The sequence below is a fragment of the Cervus elaphus genome, chromosome 3 (assembly GCF_910594005.1).
Source record: "Cervus elaphus chromosome 3, mCerEla1.1, whole genome shotgun sequence".
NCBI lineage: Eukaryota > Metazoa > Chordata > Mammalia > Artiodactyla > Cervidae > Cervus > Cervus elaphus.
Window position 1 is genome coordinate 12,051,362 of NC_057817.1, and position 27,240 is coordinate 12,078,601.

At 37.8% G+C, this 27,240-nt stretch overlaps 1 protein-coding gene across 14 annotated transcripts in view; it reads right to left on the reverse strand.

Moving 5' to 3' along the window:
* PPFIA2 (PTPRF interacting protein alpha 2) overlaps positions 1 to 27,240 on the reverse strand; it is a 484,065-nt gene that overhangs the window by 34,020 nt on the left and 422,805 nt on the right. For 5 of the 14 annotated variants that reach the window (XM_043880469.1, XM_043880457.1, XM_043880438.1 and 2 more), the window contains 3 exons: positions 17,452 to 17,460; positions 5,717 to 5,798; positions 1,149 to 1,349 (listed from right to left, as the gene is read on the reverse strand). In XM_043880469.1, coding sequence (XP_043736404.1) covers positions 1,149 to 1,349; positions 5,717 to 5,798; positions 17,452 to 17,460 — 292 coding nt within the window. Of the gene's footprint in view, positions 1 to 435; positions 544 to 1,148; positions 1,350 to 5,716; positions 5,799 to 17,451; positions 17,461 to 27,240 lie in introns of all 14 variants that reach the window. The other 9 variants (XM_043880449.1, XM_043880465.1, XM_043880430.1 and 6 more) reach the window with 3 other exon arrangements.

Sequence of the window (27,240 nt, forward strand, 5' to 3'; positions counted from 1 at the left end):
TCCCGGAGTCCACCCGAACCCATGTCCATCGAGTTGGTGATGCCATCCAACCATCTCATCCTCCGTCGTCCCCTTCTCCTCCTGCCCTCAATCTTTCCTAGCATCAGGGTCTTTTCAAATAAGTCAGCTCTTCGCATGAGGTGGCCAAAGTATTGGAGTTTCAGCTTTAGCATCAGTCCTTCCAATGAACACCCAGGGCTGATCTCCTTTAGGATGGACTGGTTGGATCTCCTTGCAGTCCAAGGGACTCCCAAGAGTCTTCTCCAACACCATAGTTCAAAAGCATCATTTCTTCTGTGCTCAGTTTTCTTCACAGTCCAACTCTCACATCCATACATTAAGACCATATAAAAAAAAGTTATACTCAAGTTAGCTGTGTGCCTGAAAATTGAAATAATTTTACTTTCCTATCTTTTGCCCAGTATTTGAACTTACCTCATTTTTCCTTTTTTCTCTTTTTTGTATAAGACATGGAACCAGAAAAATCCAATTAACATCAGAAATCACATTCTTTATCAGAAAATGATATAATTTGGAGAAGGACTAAGGAAAGAAAGAATGGTATTTGCGAGTTTTTCTCAATGTTTGAATTTGTCATCTGGCATTCCTTTTTAAAATATTTTGTTCTTTTCTAATATTAAGACAGGGACAAAATTATGAGAGAAATAGGGATTTATAAATAAAAAGCAAACAGGTTTTGGGGGCAGGTAATTCACATGGTATTTATAAAACATTAAATATTAAGGTACTTTCATTTATGAAAACCGCTTAAGAGGTAGTGAGTTTAGCATTACATCTTCAAAAAGTACTGCTGCCTAGAGTTCATCTCTTGAGATGCTGGATTACATTAAAAAGGAAAAATCTCACGGAAGAATAAACTCTTGGTCTTGCTTGGGAGAAAAATCTAAATTTTAGAGGCTAGCTCGAAAGTCTATTTTGGTTGCAGCCTTCAATTCTGATAGGACTCACAGCTCTTCAATTGAAAACCTATTAAAAGTAGCAGCAAGGTTAATGAAGAGCAAGCTAGATCTCCTGGGAATAATGCATGCTGACATTGACATGCTTGCTGCCACAGTTCTGCTCTGTGGGCCTGGGGAGGCTGCTGTCCGCCCAGCCCTGGGAGAGGGGAGGAGTGCAAACGGACTCACAGTTCTGGATGTTGGAGGAGCTGAAGGACTGGTTAGGGAAACCATCTCCTGGATTGCTAATCGGAGCTTTAAGCGATGCAGAGGGTTGCTGATTCCAATTTCTCTCTGGATCTCAGTGTCCGATAAAGCAGACATAATGGCACCGCTCTTCACATTGGCTCTGCAGGCTGCCACGTACCAAGCAGGCATTCCCAACCAGAGCTGTTGGATTGGGGAAAAAATGTACCCAGATTATAACCATAGTTAACCGTTAACGCTATGTGCTAGATCGTATTCTAATTACCTTACTTGTATGAACTCATTTATTACCACAACCCCGTGAAAGAGGTGCTATTATTACTTCCCCCAGAGCAGAGAGAGGCACAAAGACATTAACTAATTTATTCAAAGAACCAGTTAGGCAGTAACGGAAATAAAGATCGGAAAGGTAGCCTTCAGGGTCTGCAATTTAACAACGAATTTATGAGGGATAAATATAATAGCTGCACCTCACCAAATCTCCTCTAGAGCTTAAGGAGAAGAACAGCTACAAGCCACATTTGGTAAAGGCTCAATTAACACATTTGTTTAATAAATGACTTCAATTTATAATTCTCCTTTGGAATTCTGAGTGCTTTTGATCAAAGGCTTTAATGTGGCTAAGCGACATTTCCAACCTACCTACCTATGCTATGTGCTAATTTGTATGTGCTCAATTAGATGCTAAATAGGAAAATGCTTTTTGGAGAATGAAATGATGGGCTAATGGAAGAGGCTAACAGTATCAGCACCTGTAAAACATTAATTAAAGAGAGTTACGAAACGAATAATGCTCTAGAAATTACGGATTCTGATTTTTCAACTTTGCTGTGAGGCTTTGGAAAGACAGTTGAATTGGGAGTGCAATGAACAGAGCATAATGCCCAGCACACATGTGAAGCCCAGCGTGGATGCACTGAGCTGGAACATCAGAATTACACACGCTTAGTAAGGAATATTCTTGCCATCCCGCTCCCCGCTCCCTTGTCGTTAGCTGTGAATAAGAAGTGGGGCACCTACTGGTGAGTTTAAATTTTTAAGAAGCTAAAATACTATTTTGGGGGGTATTTTATTTGTTGATATGAACAGACTGAGCAAAAGGAGAGAGCGCTGAGAGTGAGCGCAAGTGAAGAAACAAGAGAAGAAAAACCACAAATCAGCAATATATAACGTCAAGAGCTCTAGACGAACAATCAGAGGGCTCGGGCCTTCCCTGTCCCTGGTGAGTTGTAGAAGTCCTCTGTACCTCAGCCCTATTGCCCTCATTTGTAAAATGGAAGGGATTTGGCTTTATTATTTCTAAGGCTTTGTTTTAGGCAGCTTCTAAGATGATTCCAAATTATCTCACTTCCTGATATTCCTGCACTTGTATCACCCACTTCCTCCAAGTTGGGGCTGGACCTGGAGTCTTACTGTAATGAAAAGACTGTGATAAAAGGGACTGGCGCTGGTGGTGAAGAACCCACTTGCCAGAGACCCAGGTTCGATCCCTGGGAAGATCCCTTAAAGGAGGGCACGGCACCCCACTCCAGTACTCTTGCCTGGAGAATCCCGTGAACGGAGGAGCCTGGCGGGCTACAGTCCATAGGATTGCACAGAGTCAGACACAACTGAAGCGACTTAGCACACATGCGAAAGTGATGGGATGTGACTTTCTAGGTTAGGTTATGAACAGACGGGCTTCATTCCAGCTGGTCCTCTCTGCCCCTCTCCTCTGAGCTCTTGCTCTGGGGGAAGCCAGCTGTCGAGCTGCAAGCACTCCTGTGAGATGCTCACGTGGAAAGGAACAGATGTCTCTGGCCAACAGCAGCAAGGAGCAGAGTCAGCTCAGAATTGGATTTTCCTCCAAGTCAAGTCTTGACATGACTGGGGCCCTGGGCTGACACTCTGCCCACAGTCTTGTGAGAGACTTTGGATAGAGGCCATAGGTAAACCATGTCCAGATTCCTGACCCACAGAAGTCATGAGGAAAAGAAATGCTATGTGTTGGGATAATTTGCTACGTGATGATAAATAACTAATACTGATTTTTTTTTTAATTTTAAAAATTCTTCCATGTTAAAGGGTTGCTTGCTTCTGTAGAGGAATTAAAAAGTGAAATCATTCATCCAATGTGGCCTGGGCTGTGACTGAGATAAGAGAAAGGAGACAGGTGTGGTGCATGGCTGACAATAGCATCTCCTACGTGTTAGGCACAGGAATTGACCTTGCCTTGACAGATATGATTATATACAAGAAAAGATGGATTTGAATTCATAGTTTGTAAACTAAAGTTGTTCAAAATACCTAAACATCTAAATATACCTTCACTGGACCTGGATGATTTTCACTTCTTTTCACCTCCTCTATACTAAGATATCTGGACTTCCATACTGGTTAACATTACCAATACATGGTTGCCAATACCTGGTTACCAAGGTCATTGCTAATTGTGCTCTGTGTGCTAAGTCACTTCAGTCATGTCTGACTCTGTGACCCTATGGACTATAGCCTGCTGGGCTCTTCTGTCCATGATATTCTCCAGGCAAGAATACTGGAGTGGGTTGCCATGTCCTTCTCTAGGGGATCTTCCAGACCCAGGGATGGAACCCACGACTCTTAACATTTCCTGCCCTGGCAGGCAGGTTCTTTACTGCTAGCGCTACCTGGAAAGCCCCCATCCCTGATTAGACTTTCACAAAGTTCTTGGTGTCTATAAATGGTGTGTGAAGCATCAGACTTATTTGTATCCACCACTCAGTGGGCTGTGCACTCAAGGAGGTACTAAAGGAGGTGAAAGTTAAGAGCTCTCATTCACTGGATCACCCACCTCACTCACTGTGTTTATTCCATTTTATAATTTCAGTCACTTTAGGGAGCAGACTAGGAGCAATTTTTGTGTGCTCAGGATAGCTTTAATTAGCAGAAACGTCACTGCCTGTCATTTCCTAGGCCCTTAATGTCAGTAAATCTTTTTTTTAAATAAAGGATATTTTCATCAGTTGCCAAAATAGCAGCTAACTCTGTGAAACTGTAGCTTGTTTTGCTGGAGAGAAACTGCACAATGAGTTGCTCTCAGTTTTGTGGTGGGCTTTCTTAAACATTTTGTCTTAAAATTGATTTTTAAAATATAGTAATTTTAAAGACATATTTGGAAGAACAGCTCTGATCACTAATAAGCTAAAAAATTTCCTGACTGATATGAAAAAATAAAATAAAGCAAGACACAGGCTTCTTTCACTCAGTCCAAAAGAAAAAAAAATGCAAAGCATGTTTTTATATTTATCTGTGCAAGATAATTTTTTAAACTGAAATGAGTTTTGTTGTCTCTCATTGATTAATTCATTAGCTCTGGATTTGATATAATAATGAAGGTGAACGATTTTATAATCCTGAACCTTTTAAAACAATGGGTTCTAATTGCCTCTGCCAAGCAACAAAAGTTCATATAGTCAGTCCCTTGGTGTTCCTGGGCTATTGGCTCCAGGATGTCGCAGACCAAAATCTGCAGACGCTAGAGTCCCTATGGGGCCTGACTATCCAGGGCTCATCCAGGGATTTGTTTCAGATTGAATGTGTTTGGTTGAATCCATGGACGGGGAACCCATGGATATGGTGGACTGACCATACTCCCCTTCATCTTGACATCAGCATATCCTAGCAGCTGCCAACAGCCCACATTAGAGAACTGAATGGAAGGGGCAGTGAAACTATTGAGAAGTGGTATGAAAGGGCCCTTTGTGGTCAAATATGTATTTTCTTCACCATCCTGGTCTGCTTCTGCTGATCAGGTACTGATTCATTTATCCAGGCCATTGTGTTGTGCAGGATATGCTAAATGTAGTTCTCATTTCATTAAAAACATTCAGTCTAGACACTGAAGGGAACAACGGTTTGTGTATTCTGCAAAACTCCACAAATGTCTAAATCTAGCTGGCTCCTTCATGTTCAGGAATGTTCTACAAGCAAAGGAATGGCTGCAAAAGTCTTGGATCACACAGAAGTGCTAAAAATATGGAGATGGCTCTTCTCTGTTAACCTGCTGATGAGGAAGGGCCCTGGACTAATGTACTAGACAGATGCTTCCTAGCAACCACACAGCAAAAGTGTTAGTCACTCAGTCATGTCCGACTCTTTGTGACCCCATGGGCTGTAGCCCGCCAGGCTCCTCTGTCCATGAGATTCTCCAGGCAAGAATACTGGAGGGGGTTGCCATTCCCTTCTCCAGGGCATCTTCCTGACCCAGGGATCAAATCCAGGTCTCCTACATTGCAGGCAGATGCTTTACTCTCCGAGGAGTGTTACTCAAGAATTGTTTCTTGACTAACTCTAGATATAAAGAGCACGGAATTTACTAAAACTTTCTTTCATCTCTCTGCCTACTGCTCTGCCACAGTCACAAGAAAGCATCAGAGAAAAATCACAGCTATGACTGTGGGTCCCTAGATAAAGCAAACATTCTCTTTATAAGCTATTCCAGACTACCGGAAAAATGAAGATGTCAGGAACCTGGCTTTACATGTCTCTAAAAATTGGATTGGATTGAAAGTCTTCTGATTTAATTCTCTTACCTCTAGCCATGCGACTACAGTGGGCCCATCCCATTGGGCAAAAGGTAATCCCTTTCTCCGAGCTTCTTCTAGAAGTTCATGCCTGAAGTATACAGCAAGGATTGTTAGTCAGATAATATGGGAAAAGATGGCTGTGATTATTTTTAATGACAATATTTTTTAAAAGCCCCATAATCCTTTATAAGCTTTTTATGAGTTAATACAGAATAACAGAATTCTTTCTTCCTTTGAATAATACATGCAAATCATCCATTGATTTTATTAGAAATGAAACACTGATATCTAAAAATAATCTTCCTCAAGACTGATTCACTGAAAGTCAAACATCAAATGTTAATGGGCTAAGAAACTGAATTATATTATCAGCAAATAACTTTATCCCTTAAACAAGAAAGTGCCCACATAAACATATTCCTGCATGCATTACAGGGTCTAAGTGGAGTTTCTTCCATCTGTCCTGTCTGCTCCTCCTCATTTCAACGGTAGAAACAAATGCCTGTTTATAGAGGCAGAAGATCAAGGCAGTAATTTTAGCCCCATTCAAATGATACACTTGATTTTAGTATGCTTTCTGGGTCCAGGTGGCTATCTTAGGAGTTAGTTTTTTGTGTAGACTACAACATTACATCTCATTTGAAGGGAACTCCGAGGTACATTGACTTCCATCACTAAAAACAATGTAAGGTATAAAATTCAATAGTACACTTATTTTCATTTACAATCACTACTGGTTTTAAAGAAAGCAAAGCATCTCAATGACAAGAAATGATTGTTTCTGATAACAAAAATATGTGAAGAGCCTAGACAAATGCATCTTTAATCACTATCCCTACTACTGACCCTTGACATCCATTTACAAAACCAATTTCAGCTCGTTCATGATTGAAATAACAAGTTTGTGTTTCTTTGAAACTCAAATTGATATATACCTGGCCAGGACTATATTGGAAAATATATTCTCTATTCCTTAGATACATTGATCTTACACACACATTTTATACATATTGTTTTATTTTGAATGTGTGTCTTTCATGCTTAGGAACTCTGAAATGAAGCATTTGATTACTTCCTGCTATCAATTGATTAATTGCTTATTGTGGTGGACTATAACATGTTAGAATATATAATAAAAATGTTTTCTAACACAAAAGCTTTCCGTGTGCAATAGATGCTACCACAAAATGCAGTGCAACAAAGTAACAAGGAGGCAAAACAAAGATTAAAGTTAATAGTAGCTGAAAAGACACACCAATCAACTGCTTTTTCACTTCACGGGATAGTAAAGAAACGTGTCTCAGCTATTCAGCACCTGGGAAGGGGAACAGCGACACTGGCGTCCCAACTCCAAAGCGAAACTAGAGTAGCTCCCTCACCTGGTTCGCTGGACTCAGCCATCCCCTCAGGCTTTCCGAGGACATGCCTGCATTGAAAACTCGGCTTTTTGAATAGCCTAGTCTCACTGTGATAGATATATTGACTAGAAATGAGTCGAAGGGTTAAACTACAAAGCATCAGGTAATTATTGAGCACCTATTGTGAGCTGAGACCTGAGACTCACACAGACAAGCACCCAGTTTTACAGGAGATCCCTGGTTAAATAGAAAAAGCAAATACATGAAACTGTTTAAAAACATAGTGCAATTCACAAATAGATGCTAAACTCGATGATGCACATTCTGAGTATGATGTTTTGGAGAAGGGGTTAATATTCGTAGCAATGGAAATGAGCAGTGGAGACTTTAGAGGAACTGAACTGACTTTGAAGGGCTGGTGGAAAGGAGTCAGGGATGACATTCCAAGCAGGATGAGCAGTAAGGGTGGAGGGGCAGAGGCAGGACTGAACACAGGACACGTGCAAGAAAATTTAGAGTGGGTTTCCACAGGGCCCAGGAGCATTATCAAGAGTTGTAATGTTATATCCATTGGGGGAAAATGCTTCAGTTATGTGACAGGTAAGTAGCATTACAGGGGAAGAGACAAATACACATTTACACCTGGTTTCTGCTACATTTAGCCAAAAAAAGCAAGTCAATATGCACTCATCACCTGGAAAACACGTAACATTTTCACAAGGAAATTACATAAATTGTACATAAGCCATTTTTGAAAAGTAGAACGTTTCAATTGTGAATCTTCTAACGAGTTCCCTAATTTTAAAAGCGTGCCACAGGAACTGGAGTGATCCTGTTAAAAGTTAAGTCAGATAATGTAACTTCTCTGCTCATAACCCTCCAATTAATATCTGCCTCACTGAGAATAAAAGCTAAACCAGCTGTTAGGATCCATTCTACCCTTTGTTCTCTGACTCAACGCCCACATCAGCAAGCAACACTGGTTTCCTTGTTGTTGCCTGGACACAGCCCAGACCTTTTTCTGCCTCAGGACCTTTGCATCTGCTGTTGCCTCATTCTGAATGCTTGTCTCCTGTATCTTCACGTGCCTTACTCTTTGTATACTTTTAAATCTTTACTCAAATGTCACTTTCTCTCTGAATGTCTCTTCCCCTCTTTCCCATAATACCGAGCAGACATTCCTTATCTCCATTCCTTGCCTTATTTTTTCCCACATCACTTATCTTCTAACATAATGTATCATTTATTCCTCGACCTGTCATCTCATGAAAGAAAATAAGCTCAAGGGGAACCAATGCCTCAAGTACATACTCTGTTCAGAGGTGCATCTGAAGCATCTAGAACAAAGTCAGGCACCAAAGAGGTGTTCTGTAAGCAGTAGTGAATGTTGAACAAGTCAGCCGATATTTATTTACATTTAGTTGCTTCTGGTTTCAATAAATTACATCTCATAATATATTTTTAGTACATTTTTTTCAGTCACTTTATGAGAACAGCACCCATTGCAGATGATTCTAAGAGTTCAATCTGGTTTGCGATCCCTGATAGGAATCTGGTTAAGAGGCAATCCAATGAGCTCAAGTAATCCTATTCTCCTTTTGAACAGAAATTTACCATACAGTTGTTTGAGAAATCACTGGACATTATACCCCTTGGAAAAGTTTTCTTTGTGCTTTGTTTGTTACCTTTAAATCACAAACACTCACAGCACAACAGCTTTAGTAAGAGTATGCAAGTGTCAAGGGGAGTGTGTAATTTCCTTGGTTCTGTCTCACCGCAAAGAACTGAAACAGGAGACCCATGTTACAGCTCGATTATAGCTCAGAGTTTTACTTGGCTAGCAAAGGAACGTACACCCTCGAGGCATGAGGACAGGCTGACCCTAAAGGAAAGGCGAACAGAAGAGAGGCCAGAGGCCCAATTTTGGCTCCTCTTTTTAAACGGTTTTTCTCTTCCCCCTGAGCCTGCCCTATGTAAACTGGGCTAGCCAGGAGGGCTGTTTGTTTCACCTGAGGTTCTCACTCCAGTCCTCCGACCTTCCTCTGTTCTATTTTCATGGGCTTTTCCCTACTTTGTCTTTTAGCCACTGACATTCTGTACTTCTTTTTCCTATTCTAGCTACTTAACACAAAGATAATGAGATAAGGGTCCAGGGGATTCTGCCCTTTGGCCCTTAGCTGGCTGGGCTAAGTCGCAAATAGAGGCCTCCGAACGGACACATTTGGAACTGTGAGAAACAGGCCAGACTGGAGTGGGTGACTGGCTTTTACTCTAGGGCTGTGTTGCATGATATTAATCCAGATCTGCCTTTCCTTAACCCAAGGGTGGTAGTAATTATGTAAAGCAATGCACTGAAATTCTCCAAGAAATATTTCATTTTTCTCTATTAAAAAAATCTGCATCATATGGAATTTATTTAAGAGACATATATCTGGACATGCTGGCTTGGGAGAGAGGCATGGTTAGGAAAACAAAGCAATTTGGTTACTGCTAAAATTCTTGGAAATCACTGAGTTTAACACATGGTGATCTCATGAGAGATGATTAAGGGTAAGCATAGCATTAATTGCATGAAGGCATGCTTGTGGCCATCAGATATTTTGAAGTTACTTTCAGAGAAATAGTGACCTGAACTATTAGGAAATACTAAATTTTAAAAAAGTGATTTGGGATAAACAGGCATTTTGGATACACGGGTGTCCTCTGTCCTTCTTCCTTCCCTCCTCCCTCGCTTCTCCTTACTTCCTTCTCTCTCTCTCCATTTCTTTCTTTCTCCCTTCCTTCTTCCTTTCTTTCTTTTAGATAATCTAATATCTAACCATCCTTTCCCCTCAAATCACTTACATGCACACATCACTATAAACAGGGGCACCCATATTTGTTTTAAATTTTAGAACAGATTTTAGAGGACAATCTTCCTTCTACAGGAAGTTTCAGGTACAAGATTGTCATTTCCTGTGTGGAAACAAAGTACTAATTGTAAGGGAAGGTCAGTTTTTTTGAATCAGAAAAACTCCTGAGTCTTTTTCAGGAAACACATTCTCGTCTGCAGTAAAGAATGCCATTAATTTCCCCAAAGGCCTCAGACTCTCTTGAGAAGAGTCAGTGAGTTACTGTAAATGGAATGCGGCACGTCAAGAAGGCCCAGCATGTGGGGAACACTCAGGTGTGTGAATAATTGGCAAGTTCATAGGGCAACGTGCAGAGGGCAGCCTGCACTTGTTGTACCTGATCCAAAGACAGGAGCAAAGAGTGGGCACCCTAGTAATATCCACCACCACCACAAGGACATCTAGATGAAGGGCTGAAAATGTCTAAAAAATGTAGATCTATCAAGGGCATTTTCTGGGCTTGTAGTTCCTAAATCCTAATTCAGACTAATTTAAGCAAGGACGGTTCTGCTTGAGTGATTCCATCCAAACAGAAATGTCTGCTTCCTCCTTTACAGGTTTTATATCTTCAACTGTTTCAGTTTTGACCTCATAGGTAGAGTGTGTTTGCATTTCTTAGCTTTGTGCCTTTCATACTAAATGATATCCACATGCTCTTCTGCTTTGTCTTCCCACTGTATCTTGTTTTTCAAGACACAACAAAAACGCTTTCTCTCTAAACCATCCTACCCTGGACCTGGAGGCAATGTTTAGTACTTATTTTTTTAGGCCCCTCAGTACCAAGCAATTTTTCTTAGACTATCTTTAACATTTTGCTGAGTCAGAAATTTTGTTAGTTTTATTTTTTGTTTTGAGGTCAAAATCTCAACACATAGTAGGTCTACAAGAATCTAATGACTGCCTGCTACCCTAGTCCCAGGGCATACAGAGTCCCTGACCTCAAGCTCTTACAGTCTGGGAGAACAACTTGTAAATCAACAATTTCACTAAGATGTTAAACGCTGAGAAATGAAATTCATTATTCAAAAATTCACAACCCTGGGGGCTGTGAGGTCTCCTTCTCCATATTCTTCCCAGCGTGGATGGTTCATTGCTGTCAGAGAAAAGAGACTTTATTCTCAGACCACTTAGCCTAGGAGGCTATTTTGGAACTGCCAATTTGCGATAGGACTATCTAAATACCACATGGTTCCATTTCTTCTGTCACTCAGGCTGGCCATTTCAGTCACCGTCCATGTAATGCCTGTCTATTTCCATTCTTACTTCCTATTTTATCTCCTTTCACTTTCTGTTTTCACTGCCACTGTTCTTTTTTCTCAGGCTTGTAATTGGCCTTACTCTCCAGGCTTCTTACCCTTGCGGTACATTGCCATGGAAAATAAATCTGTAAGAGCAGATCCGGTAATAAGTACAATGGGCTCTGAGATGGGGATGCTTGGGCTGGATTCCTGGGGCCCTCCTTCTTAGCTGTGCATCCACAGACAAGTCACTTTTCCTTTTTGTAGATCAGTTTCCTCATGTGTAAGATGAAGTTGATAATAGTACCTACCTCAGAGGCTTGGTATGAGAGTTAAATAAGAAAATATATTTAATGTGATGACACCTATAACTTGTACAAAAGAAACAGCCAATTAATGTGAGCTAATTATTATTGAACTGTCCTCTGAAAACCCTTCAACAGTTCCTCAGATGCCTACCACACAATCATCAGCTTGGACTAAACCTGTTTTAGTCTTGATCTTCCTTTCTGATAGTCTTCTCTGACTTCTAATTAGACCTGGAAACTTACTTTGGCAAATAATTTGAACATGAATAATTCCATCTTTGCAAGTACCATTTTCCAGTGATTGTAAGTTGTTTCTCTTCTTTGATGATCACAATCGTGAGTGCTTGCTAAGTTGCTTCAGTCATGTCTGACTCTTTGTGACTGCAGCCCGCCAGGCTCTTCGATCCATGGGATTCTCCAGGCAAGAATACTGGAGTGGGCTGCCATTTTCTCCTCCAGGGGATCTTCCCAACCCAGGGGTCGAACCCGTATCTCTTATATCTCCCGCATTTGCAGGCGGGTTCTTTACCATTAGCGCCACCTGAAAACTGAAACTGAAAGTCTCTCAGCCATGTCTGACTCTTTGTGACCCCGTGGACTGTAGCCCACCAGGCTCCTCTGTCCATGGGATTCTCCAGGCAAGAGTACTGCAGTGGGTTGCCATTTCCTTCTCCAGGTTATCTTCCTGACCAGGGACCGAACCCAGGTCTCATGCCGCAGAGGCAGATTCTCTACCATCTGAGCTATCAGAGAAGCTCTGGGATATCTAAATCATAAAACGTCCTCTTACTTTTGATCCATCCCAGATCCCACAATGACTCTTTCATCCTTTAAAATCTGGAAATTCATAGTGTCAGCGTCACTCATAAAGTCTGCTTCCTGCCTGCCTGCCTGTGCGATCAGTCATGTCCGACTCTCTGTGACCCCATGGACTCTAGCCTGGCAGGCCACTCTGTCCATGGAATTTCCCAGGCAAGAAAACTGGAAGGGGTTGCCATTTCCAACTCCAAGGGATCTTCCCGAAGCAGGGACTGAACGGCGTTTTTTGCATCTCCTTCACTGACAGGCAGGTTTTTTTACCACTGTGCCACTTGGGAAGCCCATTAATGGCACCAAATGCATGAGCTTCATCTCCCTCCCAAGACTAACATTCAGGAGTAAGAGGTTACTCTTCTACTGCACCATGCATCTTTGCTTGATCTAGCCAAGAGTATCTTTTGATAGACTGCTGTCTCGTAATCCATGAAAATCTCAGTGTTGACAACCATCCAGGATCCTTGATCGAAGGTTGACTTTTAAGTATTCTATGTTTCTGTTAAGATCCAACTACTTATTACATCTTAATAAGGAGTAAGAATTTTGCTTAGCAGCTACAAAGATTGGCTGCAGAAAGAGATTAAAATGCCCTCTCTAAAATTAAATATGATATTTTGTAAATTGATTGGCTCCTACCAAAGATTTTGTTCAAACTCATCTGTAGCTCATGGCAGTAAACTCACAGTCTGCCTCTCCTGTAGCATTCCCTACTTCTCATCCTTGTTCCAACTTCTAGAAAGACCTTTCTAACACAAATATTTTTGTAAGGGTTGCCTGCTTTAAAAACTTCCATCCCACTTTGAAGTTTTTAAAGCAGGCAACTGAAAATAAGCTTCCCAGGTGGCACAGTGGTAAAGAATCCACCTGCCAATGCAGGAGATATAAGAGATGCAGGTTCGATCCCTTCAACAGGAAGACCCCGTGGAGGAGGAAATAGCAACCCATGCCAATATTCTCGCCTGGAGAATCCCATGGACAGAGAAGTCTGGTGGGCTACAGTCCATGGGGTCACCAAGAGTTGGACATGACTGAGTGCACAGACAGAACTGAAAATAAAGGTCAAATATCTTGGCACAACTAAAAAGACCTTTGGTGAAATGGCCCTTGGATTTCTCCCAGCTTCTTTTGCTCAATCAATACTTCAGTGCTTGCTATGTTCCAAATACCTCATTCTATTTTTTTACCCTCCATGACTTTGTATATGCCTTTATCTTTTGCTTAGGACATCCTTCTTTACATCATAATTGTGGCAAACTCACACTTATCTTTCTGACTCAGTTTAAACTTAATCCTTCCTGTTAAGATTCCAAGACCTTTCCCAGGCAGAATTCATTTTCTCTTCTACACAAATATTATAACTTGTATATATTCTAGTTATTGCACTTGCTATATTTATCATTTATGATTTAATATTATATTTAAATGTAATTAAAATGTGTTACAATTGAATACAGTGAGTTATTGAATCTATTGTACTTTCTTGTTTATATGAACCACTTCATATTCTGAGATAAAATATCATGGTTTGAAAAATTAAAGTTTCTGCATGCAGACAAATTAGGCTTTGGATATTAGATAATAATTGCTGGCATGCATTTATCACTTACTCTGTGATAGTAAGTGACAGTGTGAAGCACCATCCTTAGGGCTTTATTTGTATAAGTCATTGAATCTTCACAGCCATCCAGTAAGATACATGCTGATAAACATTTGCAGATGAGGACACTGAAGACAGAGATGCTTGGAACAGAGTCAGTGAGCGCAGAGCCAGAATTTGAGCACCAACAGCCTGGCCAGAGTCAGCCTCTGAACCCCCAGTTATCCTCGGGCTAACTAACCTCTCTGAACTCTACATGATCATTAAAGGAGGAGAGGAGTAACCACCTCTTCGTTAAAATGAAAGGCAATGATACTCTCCCATCTTTACTTCTCCTCTCATTGTTCATTCATGTGCAGACTCACATTAATTTGACTTCTGGTAATATAGGTAGTCTTTACCACCTTCACCATCACACACTTTGGTCCCCAACACTATAAGACAAAAAAGGAACCTTCCTTTTCTTGCTGTTTCCTATTAAAAACAGGTTCTGAATCTTGGCCAGAGGAAGGAAGTGAGCCCCATTTATATAATCAGGATGGAAAAGCTGAATTTGTAATTTGTTTCAGTTTAACTTTATATTATTGTAATACAAAGTAATTCTCTGGCTGAAAAATTTATCTTTAGGGTCTATTTATTTACTGTGGCACACAGCAAGTACTTACTTATTGATATAACCAGGAGAAATAAATGACTTGATAAAACCAAGAATGAAATGTAAGTCAAAATAATTTGACAGTTGAACCTACTTCTTAACAGTACAGTACAGAGTATGAATCTGCACATAGTTCTAAAAGCAAATTTACATAACTTTACACTATTATTAATTATAAAATGTATCCTGGTCCTATAAACTTCAACAGTCAAGAGGGTAAAGAAAACATGATTTCTTTGAATTTCAACCAGACAATGGGTTATAATGCCATTATTCAGAAATCTATAGCTATTGACCAATTCTGTGAGAATCAAAAGTACAAAAAACTGTTTCAAATTCTGGTCAGTAAATATGAAGGAAATATAGCACCATGTCAATTTTTTTTAAACATATGTAAGTTGAAAATATATAATCTTAATTAACATAATTATTCTAAACAGAAATATATTATAAATCCCAATCAACTGCTTCAGACATTGATTACCTAAATATACACATTTAGCTCCATAAAATTAAGAGTTTCAAATCCAACATTAACAAGGTTGACTTGATTTTGAAAGCACAGCATGCTGTGATTCTGTATGTGGGTAAGTGCAAGTGTATGTGTAGGTATATCCTATTATGGCACATATTCACATGTAGTACATATAAAAGTCCATTGCACATTTAAGTAGTGCTTTATTTAGATCCTCAGATACATGCTACATTGCTTGGAACTGAAATTATTTGAATACATAAATCCTAAGTTCATTCATGTTGAAACCTTTTTTTTTTTTTTTTTCCTGCAAGCTACTTGAAATGGAGGGCACAGCCTCAGGAAAGAAATATATTTGTGAATTTGAGTTGGGATTTACATAATTTCACTCCTCATTTTATTTTGAATTTAATTACTTTCAAAACCATTAAAAAGGTGTAAACACACACATGCACGCACAAATGTGATGGAGCAATGCAATTACTCATGCTGTTACTGAAAGCTAGAGGGGCTTGTATTTCTTTCCAGTAAACAATTTCACTTTTGCAATATACTGTGGTCTGTTCTCCACAGTCCCTTCCTGACTGTTAAATAGGAACTTACTGGAGAGACATTGGTAAGTTTTCAGGTTTATTTGGAGGCCATTTAGACTAGATTGCTTTGGTGCTTCATCTAATTTTGAGTCCTCTTTAAATCAGATTTGAAGTTTATAGTTCTACGCTTCTGAGATTCTTTTTTTCTCATACTCTTGTATTAGGAAGTTGGCAGAAAGTACAGATAATATAAGGCATTCACTCAAAGGTATGCAGAAAACACATGGAGCTTAAAGTCTTGTCTTCTGTTCCTAATTCAATATTCTTTCCACCTCAAATCTTCCCACATCTTTACTATGTTTGTACTATCTTCTCCTGACATTTAACTTCCCGAGTTTCCTTTTAGTAATTGGACCAAGGAAATGATTTTGAGGTCTTAAAATGTTTAAATTCTAGGACCATGTGCAAGACAAGAAACTGAATTTTAGAATTAAGGTAATTATATCAATTTCTTAAAGTCCACAGATATTGATGTATTATGAACTTATTAATTTTCAATATTTCATTCAAAAAGAAAAGGGAGAATAAAGTTTTATTTCTTCGCGTTATTTTCCTCATGAAACTTAAAATCATTAGAAAAGAGAAGGCCACTATTACATGATGACATGGAAATAATTCTTCAAAATCCAGTGTCAGAGTATTCAGTATTTTAAAAAAGTAAGGTCTTAACAACTTGCACTTGGCCAATGTAGTTGAATAGTACTCCAATCACAGCTTGCCTTGCGTTTTCAAGAACACTTCCTAGAGCTTTCCTTAATATCATAAATTATCCTAACTTAAGAAAACACTGCACTGTTAAATAATTAGTAGTAGTAATTATATCTTAAAGTTGACTAGGAAAAATATAACAAATGTAAACCAAACTAATAAACAAAGCACATGACCTTGCATTGGTATAAAATATACACATTGCCAATGAGTGCCACTTTCCATAGCTCCCTGAATAATTGCATCTCATTGAGCCGTTTTATTTGCTCCCTCAAAATGTTTTGCTTAAAGTGTAAGAATCAATACCTCTCTCCATCTAAAGTGCTTTATAGCTCATCATGTTGTCCATGTGGGCATTTATAGAAATGTAATACTTTATATTATGCATAAACTGAAGCCTACTTGGTTTTAGAAATAAATAACATATTCTAAATTTAGTTCAAAAAGCAGGATTTGAAATTTGGAACAGTAATCTTAGTAATACACCTTTCAAAGCTTTAAGAATTAACTCGTAGTATAGGAAAACGGGGGAAAGAACACACAAGACCAAAGGGTTCAGTCAGAACCAAGGATTACTTTGGACTCTAAATGTATGTCCTACTGGGGAAGATTCAGCATTTAACCCTCTTCATCTAAGGGCAGTTCTAGTAACTGACAAATTCATTTATCTCTTGAATATAAAGCTAGTGGAGAACCACAAAGCACTTCAAAACACACAGGCGGAGTCAGCCATGCAGCACAGTCAAAAATACCCAAGTGACCTGCAGCTATTACTTAAGCCTCACTGAATGTCACACTAACCCCTAGAGAGTGACTTAAGAACTAGGGAAAATGTCATCTGGGTTGTCTTTTGATATGTGTCTAGTAGAACCGAAGAAATTGAAGTGCCTGAAAGGCCAACATGATTCATTTAAATGTGAACATTTCTCTGAACCAATGATTCCTTTTATGGTTAAGAAAATGAATACACTTCACAATTTTCATTTTAGGTCAGAGGCAGTGCAGCTTGTGTTACAACTGAAAGGAGAAATACTAAAGATAAAAGAAAAAGAGGATGGTGCTGAAAATAAACATGTTCAGCAGCCATTGTGATTCAACTTACCCTGATGTGCTTTTCATGAGATGAAGGAGGACAGATGAAAAAGAAAAGCACACAAATGTTAATGGATACATTTCAATCCAAAGAAAGCCATGGAATAAAACAAGAGCATCATTTCAGATGTGCTGAAGCTCAGATACGAGAAAGACATGGTGTTCTGGTTTTTTTTTTTTTTTTTTAATTTCACCAATACACACATACTCACTGCATCCAAAAGCATAATCAGGCTGAAGGCAGTTCTAATAGTTGACCAGTAGTCTGTCTCTTGAAAATGAGCCACTCTGAAACATGCATGACCACATTTTCCCAGCCTGTAGTAAACCCCGGGAGGAAGTCAGGCAGCTTGTTAAAAAATATTCTTCACCTCGGGCCACTCAGGTTATTTTCCAAATAGAAGCAGTAACCTATTAAGTGGTGCTCGGGATCTCAAACAGATTTATAAGCTTAGAGCTTAAGGAAAATACAGCAGACTCTGGAAAGGCAGGGACTCGAGGAAAGCACTAGTTTGAGGGTGGGACTATCTGGATTCTAGCTCACATACATGGTTGGGTCAAAGTCACTGGCAAGTTTCTGATGTTCAACCTCCCGAACTTAATTTGAGGCAGGAAGAAATTTTCACATCCCAGATTTATAATTTTATTATGACATTACACAAGTGCTATAAAATAATAATAATTATGTGCCAGTAATCAGGCCATGAAAAAGTTCTAAAAAATTCTATCACTCTTCTCCCCTTGCCACACCAATTCTTCCTCCTCTATTTGAGCTGGCAAAATAAAGTTTGAGCTTGTGCCAACTGGGTGTCTTTAAGTAGACACATTTATTTATTTGGACAGATGTTGATAAACATTGCTCTGAGGGGGAAAATGAACTAGATTAGTTCACCAATGTTACCAGATGTCATCACAAAAATGTGGATTTAGTTGTGGTGTTTGAAGTAGCCCACTTGTTCCCTGGGTAGAGTAGAGGCACTGGGAAAATATGGAGTTTAAATAACCCAATAAAAAGTCATGAGAATATTATTTTAAATTTTTATAAAAGCATAATAGATTCTTAGAAAAATAAAATTTACTACATAAAATATAATCAATGTAACAAAATATGAAGCAGATATTCCTATCTAAGAAATGAGGCAAGTTAGAGAGTTCCCTTTTTTTAATTACACAATCATTATAAAGAAAAGCTGGAAGTGCAATGAACACCCTGCACGTGCCTCCTCCAAATGCATTCATTCAGAGAAACTGTGTATTCTTTCACTAAATGTGCATTTTGGAGAAATGCATGTTCTTTGACCTTAACTTCAGAACAGCTGTGACAAGTTTTTAAATTTTTCACATAAACAAAAACATAGCAGTCCTTACAAATTGGCATCGCAATGTCCTAAGACATTTAAGGCATTTTTCTTGCATCATATATGCAACAGAAAGAAAATTAAGACCCAAAGAGATACATTCTAGGTGGTTAGAATGATTTTCCTGTCAACATACCTGTGAACTCTTTGATGAGTTCTGAGAAAAAAGCAATTTCTGAGCTCTTCATGAAAGTTATTTTTCATGAAGTATCTGGGGCCAGTTATTACTGTGGACAAAATAATCCTCAGCCCACAAGCGACCTGGGCACTGCTCTCCAATAGGGTTGAATAAATATGCACACAGTGGAATATTAATATTTTTCACATATTTATCATTTTTAAAATAGGAAATCTGTACCTATAGAAATACCCTAAATATAAAACATAAGAGAAATTGTGAAAATAAACAGGAAATACAAACATATGACTCAAAAAGTATTGCTTAAAGCTCTAATATATTTATCAGTGTGTGTAAGTTATCTGACTTCTCATAGTTTTTACTAACTTTCTTCTCCTCCACAGCCAATTAATTTAAAAGCAATCCTGACTAGCTATTTCACTTTAGAATTAAGTATTTCAGCTCACAACTTTCAAAAAGACATGTTCTGCAAAGGACAAAAAGCTGTAATTATAAATGACTCTTAAGAGAGTTTGTGATAATATATCATAAATGCATATCAGAGGTAATATATATTTGTGGTGCTTTTGGTCTAGATAAAGACAGTTTTCTTCTTATAAAAATTGACATTCTTTTCCACATGCAATTATTTACAGGAACATACAACTTATTTTTTTTCTTTCTACTACAGATTGTCAAAATTATGAGAATACCAAGAGAGATTCTGTCAAAAATTAATCTTCTTCAGTTAAATACCACTGTAGTATATAATAGACAAATAACAATTTTTCACTGACCTAGAAAAAAATAGGTTTTAAGTTACCCTTTAACCAATAAGAACAAGTCAGTTACTGGCACAATATTTTCCTTGGGAACATCGGCATACATCCAGACACAAACAAGATATTATCAACTAACATATATCTTATATTCAAAAACAGGATTCTTAAATGCTTAATTGCCTCACTTTAATCTTCTAGATCTTCTACTGAGTGAATGGACCTTCTATTTATAAACTAGTTAACTTTGAATGTAAAATTTCACATTAGAAATATTTATAAAATGAACTTCATATGTGGAATGTAGTTGCCTTTTGCTTCTTAAAGTTCAAATTGATGACTCAGAAATTTTAAAAATCAATTGTTAACACCAGATTGAGGAGTGAACAGGTAGTGACTGAAGTAAAAACGTAGAATGAAGAAGGGATTTCTTTTAATAGGTGAAACTTGAGAATCTTTAAATGCTGAAGATCACAAGCCAGAAGACAGGAGGATTTGGAGAGAATTTGAAGCACAAGTGGAAAACTGGCAGAACCGGACAGACAAAATCAGCAGGGATGGTCTTAAATGAGAAGAAACTAACCTAGTTTCCTGTGTTAAAGCAGGATGGGGGCGAGAGTTAGCGTGAATTCAGCAGCAAATAATTCAGAGGGCTGAGATGGTCTCTTTATCTCTCCCTCTAGAGTAGAATGTGAACGCACGTGCAGAAGATACAGGTTTGAGGACAGTGGAGGTCTCTGACAAAAGTTGCAGAGAGTAGAAAGAAGACTGGTGACAGAAAAATACTGGGATTACTTGGCAGTGTTGAATTCCCACATGAAGCTGATTCAATTTCCCTTGCATTAATTTTCTCTTGTAGCATTCAGGTAACCCAAACGGAGCCATGGAGAAAGAAAATTCATTGGTGGCTGTAGTTAAGATATGGACATAACCAAATGAAAAAGAAATGATGGGTTTGGAATTTTTGAGCATGGTGAAATTATGGTCATAGAATCCAAGCGAAATAGGGAGACAGAAGAGGACTGAATTCAGCTGATGCACTAAAAAGTGATAGAAGTTTTTAAAAAGATGATAGTAGAAGAAGTTGATAAAACAAGCTGAAAGGAGGAGATAGAAAGGAATGATATGCACGAATTAGTAACTTTTGAGTAGGGGTGATTTGGAGGTAATGACAAGATTCAGAATATAATATGGGATGTGTCTGACCTGGAAGAGAGGATGACATTGGAAGTAATGAAGCCATGAACTTAAAGGTTAAGTTGCGAACAGTTGATTTATGTGGATATGAGCACCCAGGGGTGATGGCAGAAATTGCTTTATATACAATGATGGGATATAGATAAAAATAAATAGCCAAGCACATTTCTAGTGATCCTTATAAACAAAAGAAAATGATTCAGAAGTTTTAAGTATGGTTTATTGTACTTCTTCAGAAATAATTTTTCTTTAAAGTCAATATTGAATCCAAATAGCTGAAGTATTTAAGACTCTTTAAAAGAGGTTGAGAAATCTTTATTTTTTCAGGGATTTTGTTATTCTTTTGCCTGTGATTATATCCCAGTCAAGCCCCAAATTAAAAATTTAAGTATGTAGAATCTAAAATAAATACATTTAATTGTATGCTATATATATATATGTATCAGTCAGTTCAGTCCCTCAGTCATGTCAGACTCTTTGTGACCCCATGGACTGCAGCATGCCAGGCTTCCCTGCCCATCACCAACTCCCGGAGCTTACTCAAACTCATGTCCATCCCATCAGTGATGCCAACCAACCATCTCATCCTCTGTCATCCCCTTCTCCTCCTGCCTTCAATCTTTCCCAGCATCAAGGTCTTTTCCAAGGAGTCAGTTCTTCACATCAGGTGGCCAAAGTATTGGAGTTTCAGCTTCAGCATCAGTCCTTCCAATGAATATTTAGGACTGATTTACTTCAGGATGGACTAGTTTGATCTCCTTGCAGTTCAAGGGCCTCTCGGGTCTTCTCCAACACCACAGTTCAAAAGCATCAATTCTTTGGGACTCAGCTTTCTTTATAGTCCAACTCTCACACCCATACATGACTACTGGAAAAACCATAGCTTTGACTGGACGGACCTTTGATGGCAAAGTAATGTCTCTGCTTTTTAATATGTTGCTAGATATATACATCTGTGTGTGTTCAGTCGCTGTCATGTTCAACTCTTGGTGACCCCATCGACTGCAGCACGCCAGGCTTCCATGCCCTTCACTATCTCCCAGAGTTACTCAAATTCATGTCCATTGAGTCAATGATGCTATCTAACCATCTCATCCTCTGCCAGCCCCTCCTCCTTTTGCCTTCAGTCCTTCCCAGCATCAGTTTTACATATATATAATATATATATACATGCATACATATATTTTTTGAATGAAAAGTCTCTTGTTATCTATTTTTTTCGTAAAACCCTGTCAATAGGATATAGGTAATCACTGACCTTAGAAATGTGGAAACAAAATGTAGAGATGCTTGCTTCTGAAAGGCTAACTTTAAATAACTATAGGGGAAAAGCACATCTTCAAAGACCTTATAAAAATACCATACAGAACTAATATAAGATTCTACATTGTGGAAATAAATATAGAGAACACCCTTTCAATTAAGATGTCAGTGAGCATTATATTTAAATGTACCTTAATTAGTCACTTTTTTCTTTCAACAAAAGAACTTTGTCATCCTTGCTGTTAGACACTGACTTTGAAAGCTTTATTGGGATAAATAATGTTAGTTTGGTTCAAGCAGACATTTACATTTCTTACATAACTTATTAGTAATCATTAATATACTTATATCAAACTTTGGTGATAGTATGTGTGGCTAATTACATCAGAACAAAATCAACTTTATAAAGTAACTGCACTATTTTGAAATTACCTCCATTTCTCATTCTTAAATAAGTGTTTGATTTGAATACATTTGTAGCCTATTTGGAAGGATGGGATGGGGTCAGATAAGAAACTAATTATTCTCTTTGGAAAAAACTATGCTTCTCTTTTCAGAGTATAAAGAGAGAGATTCTTTTTTGATTCCCCATGGAGACCATTTAAAATTAGATAGGGTACTTAAGATCCAGCTGAAAGTTTGGACTACATAGTCTTTAAATTGCAGCCTTATCCTGAGATTCTAAATAATTCAGAGAAAATAGGGCTCTGGAGGTCTGCACTTCTGTATACCACAGTGCTTGGAAAGCTGTGTTTCTTCACGTGTGGAAGCAACAGCATTTCTACCTCAAAGGCTTTGTGAAAACTGAAAGACACAATATGTGTAAATGTATAGAACAGTGCCTAGCATACTGCAACTACTTGATGTGGTTATTAAACATTTATTACATAAAAAGAAGATCATTATTATCATTACCACACAAAGGATGAGGAGGAAAACAGAACAGGATATACACACACAAGGAGACAGAAGTAGTCATAAAAAAGACATAGATATTAAGTATATTAAGAACAGAACATGCAAGATGGGAAGTAGAGACAAAGGGATAGATAGGAAGCAGATAATGTGGGGATTTCTGGGCTATATGAAGGCATTTGAGATTTATCCTAGGGATGTTAGGAAATGATTGAGGGATTTTAGGCAAGCTTAGAAATAATGATTTAGATGGATTTCTTTAGCTGAAGTGTGAAGAATGAATTAGAAGAAGGCAGGACTAGAAGTACAGACATCGTTTTAGCATGATGCCCTGAGCAAGAAAAGAAGAAAATCAACAAGCTTGAGAGATTTTAAAGCTAGTACCTAGAGCCACAGGGAGGTGACGTGACCTTGTGTGGAGGCACAGACGGCAGGGCGAGGACAAGGCCGGACGAGGGCAGAGATGAAGCCCTGGTTTCCGGTTGGGTTAGTCTGCGGAAGTCGCTGCCCTAGTTCCCGCTACACATTCTTAGGTTTTTGTTCTTCTTTTTCCACCCAGATTCTATTTATGTGTTCAGTTATTCAGAATGCATGTCTTGAGTAGCCACACTGTGCCAGGCACTGCACTTGTTTAAAAAAGCGGAGGTTCTCTGAGTCCAGCTCTTTGAATTATGTAGAGAAACACAGAATCCAGGGCAGGGACAATTTGAAGAGCATGTAATTCAATTTCTCAACTGAAATCCGAATCCCTCATTAACAATCTTGCCACATTCATATGCTTGGCAGGTCTATGTTGGACATAATCACGAGAAACAGCTCTCTTTCTAGAAAGGGGATCAATTCTTTCTTCTCAGATCTGTGATTGTTAGCAGTCCTCACTTATACGCAGCTCACATTTATCTGTTAACAGCCTTTCACTTTGGGCCCAAGATCTTCTCATGCAGCCAAAAGAACACGTTTGATTGCTCTTTTTTCTTAGGAGCATCTGGATCTTTGTTATCTACACTCCACATATTCCTAATTGTTTCCAACACTCCTTGAAGGTGTTCGGTGTCATCTTGCTATGCTGATCATGTTCTTCTGAATATATCTTGTTTGAATATATCTGCTTCAAGCATATTTCCCAGAAATTAACATAATATCCAGCTATGCTCTGGTCAGTGCATAGAATTTTGGCCTTATCAGTTGCTTTTTGGGTACTGAAAATCATTAATGTCTTTATCAGGCATTGGCAATTTGTCTTTTTTTGTAGAAACATTTTTCTTAGGAGTTGCAGTTAAATTATACATATCTGCCTATACAAAGGCAATCAGTATGTATGAAGTTGGATGCAGATTTATTAACATATAAATGACCCTGTTAAACTTCATCTTCTTAGATTTGCATCTCTCTTCAAAGGTTTCCCTTAAACAAAATCGTTTATCTAAATTTAACTATGTCTTCTAGCTTCATGCTTTTACAAATATCATATTCATATTTAAGTCAAATATTAAAGTGCTGAGTCCACCAACTTCCATTTCACTCAGTTATCATGAATTCACTTATCCAGCCTCTGCGATTACAATGATCCCACCAGTTATATTTTCATGTTTTCAGTCTCATTCCAATCTTATGTTCGTTTAGAAAGTAATCAAAACACTTTGCTGAACTCAATATGTGGTATTTCTACAGCCTTTTTCTCATCTACATGTATAGAAAATGAAAAGTTTAAGGACACAGTTTATTCTTAAGGAATTCCATTTGTTCTTGGTGATTGAAAATCCCTTTCTTACTGTTCAAAAATAACCTATTGGATGTTTTATGTTTATTTTGAAAAACTAACCAGTCTAAGCAGGGTGTCAATATACAGTCTTAACTCGGAGAACATCTTTTAAATAAGAACATTAAGTGGTTTTAGGCATATGGCACTCTTCTCATTCTGCTCAAAGGCCAGAGACTTAGAGAAAGGATCATGGACGCTGAAATACTAAAGTGCAATAATCTGTTTTCATGACTGTCTCTCTACAAGCTCGCTGAAGAGTAGAACTGTATAATTCAAATATCAGTCGCTTCTGACACAGTTCTTGGAAAAAAATAGGCACTAAGGAAATGACTGAAAAGTTATCATTTGTATGTTTCATTAATCCAGGACTTACTTCAGTCAAGACAAATAATATGGATCTTTTTATAAAAGGAGGTCATTTTTCTGATACATGTAACTATCTTGAGTTTTCACTTACTATTTATTAATTCTTATTTTATTCTTTTCATTTTTTATGGGCAGAAAATACAAAGGCTATACAGGGATTCTGATTCTATTGATACTGACTCTGTAATCTATTAACATTGCACCACAGGTTCATAACAATATCCCTATTTCTTCCATGTTTTTTTCCTTCCTCCAAGAGGGCACACTGGTTTTCCTTAGATTTATTTTTTTCCTAACAAATTTCAGTAGATTTTGGCCTTTAGCCTTTGGCTATTATTATTTTTTAGGTTCAGGGAAGCCTTAGAATTGTTCACGGCTGGAGCTTGGCAGGACATGCATGATCAGATGGTAAGGCAACGATAGCTCTAACTCAGTGCAGGCAGAGAGGGAAAATTTCTGGAGTTCAAAGCTGGAAACTGAGATATATTTTCCCAGATAAATATTGAGAACACTGGGATTCTGAAATAGTCTACTTTATTAAATCTTTTTGTGTTGATTGCCCAAGAATGTCCCCTTTAACCATGTGTGTACTAAAGGAACACTTGACTATAACTAATTGATTCAAGTACAAATATCTCTTCCATATTAGACCAGTCAGATTCTTTCACCCAGGAACTTAAAAATGTGAAATGGAAAAGATAAGTTATTGACAACACTCTAGAGAAACATTTTATAATCTGTCTTGGTTGAAGTTTTAGAGTGGTCCTGGCTCTGTTGTTTCTAATTTCTGAGACATTCTAATATCCTACAGGTGAATTCCTTTTTTTTTTTTTTGGCTTTATATGGCCAAGTTTAGTTTCTATAACATTCTTCAAAACATATCTTTGTGGAGGGAAGCAAAGACATTTACCTTCCATATATATGACCTTACTTAGATGGAAAAATGTATTCAAAGCTAATAACACATGTCTTACAGATTAACCTCTGAAATACAACTCTTTTATAAGTTTAACTTGGCACATAGGTACTTAATAAATATTTATTGAATGAAAGAATGTTGTGGAGATTCTGTGATACCTTTAGTTATGAATATTTTCAGTGACATTTATTTTGCTTGGAGATATGCAAGCTCTGAAACTTCTAAATGCTAAAGATTAAAAATGCCAAGTCTCAAAACACATTAATGTTTATGCACTGAAGGAGACCCTTAGGATTGCAATAGAAATAAATTAACTAAATCTATAGAGCTTCACTTTTATGTCTTTGATGTTCTAACATAAAGATTCATTGGTAGTGATTAACTGTGACTGTTATGCTCCAAGGAGAAAACTGCTTCTCTGGAGGATGCTGCTGATTGCCAAGTTGGAATGTTAATTTCATTTTAATGATGTTGAAAAATTGATTTCAAATACGGAATCCATATTCACTTTGTAGTGGTATCCATTCAAGAGAGCATAACAAATCTAACATATAATAATATATTACTTATATTATAACTAAAGATTAAAAATGATAAATTAGTATATTAATATTTATATAGTGTCTTCCAATTTAGTCTCAAAATACAGATTTCAACATGCATATATGTTTTAATAAAAAATTATACAGTGTTAAAAATGCAGGAGGAAAACATTAGCAGATAAAAAACATACAAAAATTTAGGATTTATATTTCTGGAGCTCAGTAACTATTCACTGGGTAACTGTCGATTTTAATATGCTTACTGACTATCAAGAGTTGTCATGAGTGTTAGACAAGTGTATTACTACTGAAACAGACAACTGCTCTTTAATCTCGTCAGTCTCTGTAAAAATAAGCTTCTTAGAATCGAAGTTAAGCCTAGAAATAAAAATCTTTTAAGTCAATATATGTAAAACAGTCTAATCTAACAAGTCTTTAGATTGAAAGTATAAAGTAGAAAAATGAAACATAGAAGTTATTTGAATATAAATATATTATGACATTTCTGAACCTCAGGATTAAGTGAGAAATAAAGCTTTCAGGGAAAGAGAAGGGAAAATCCTATATGTTATACCACAAA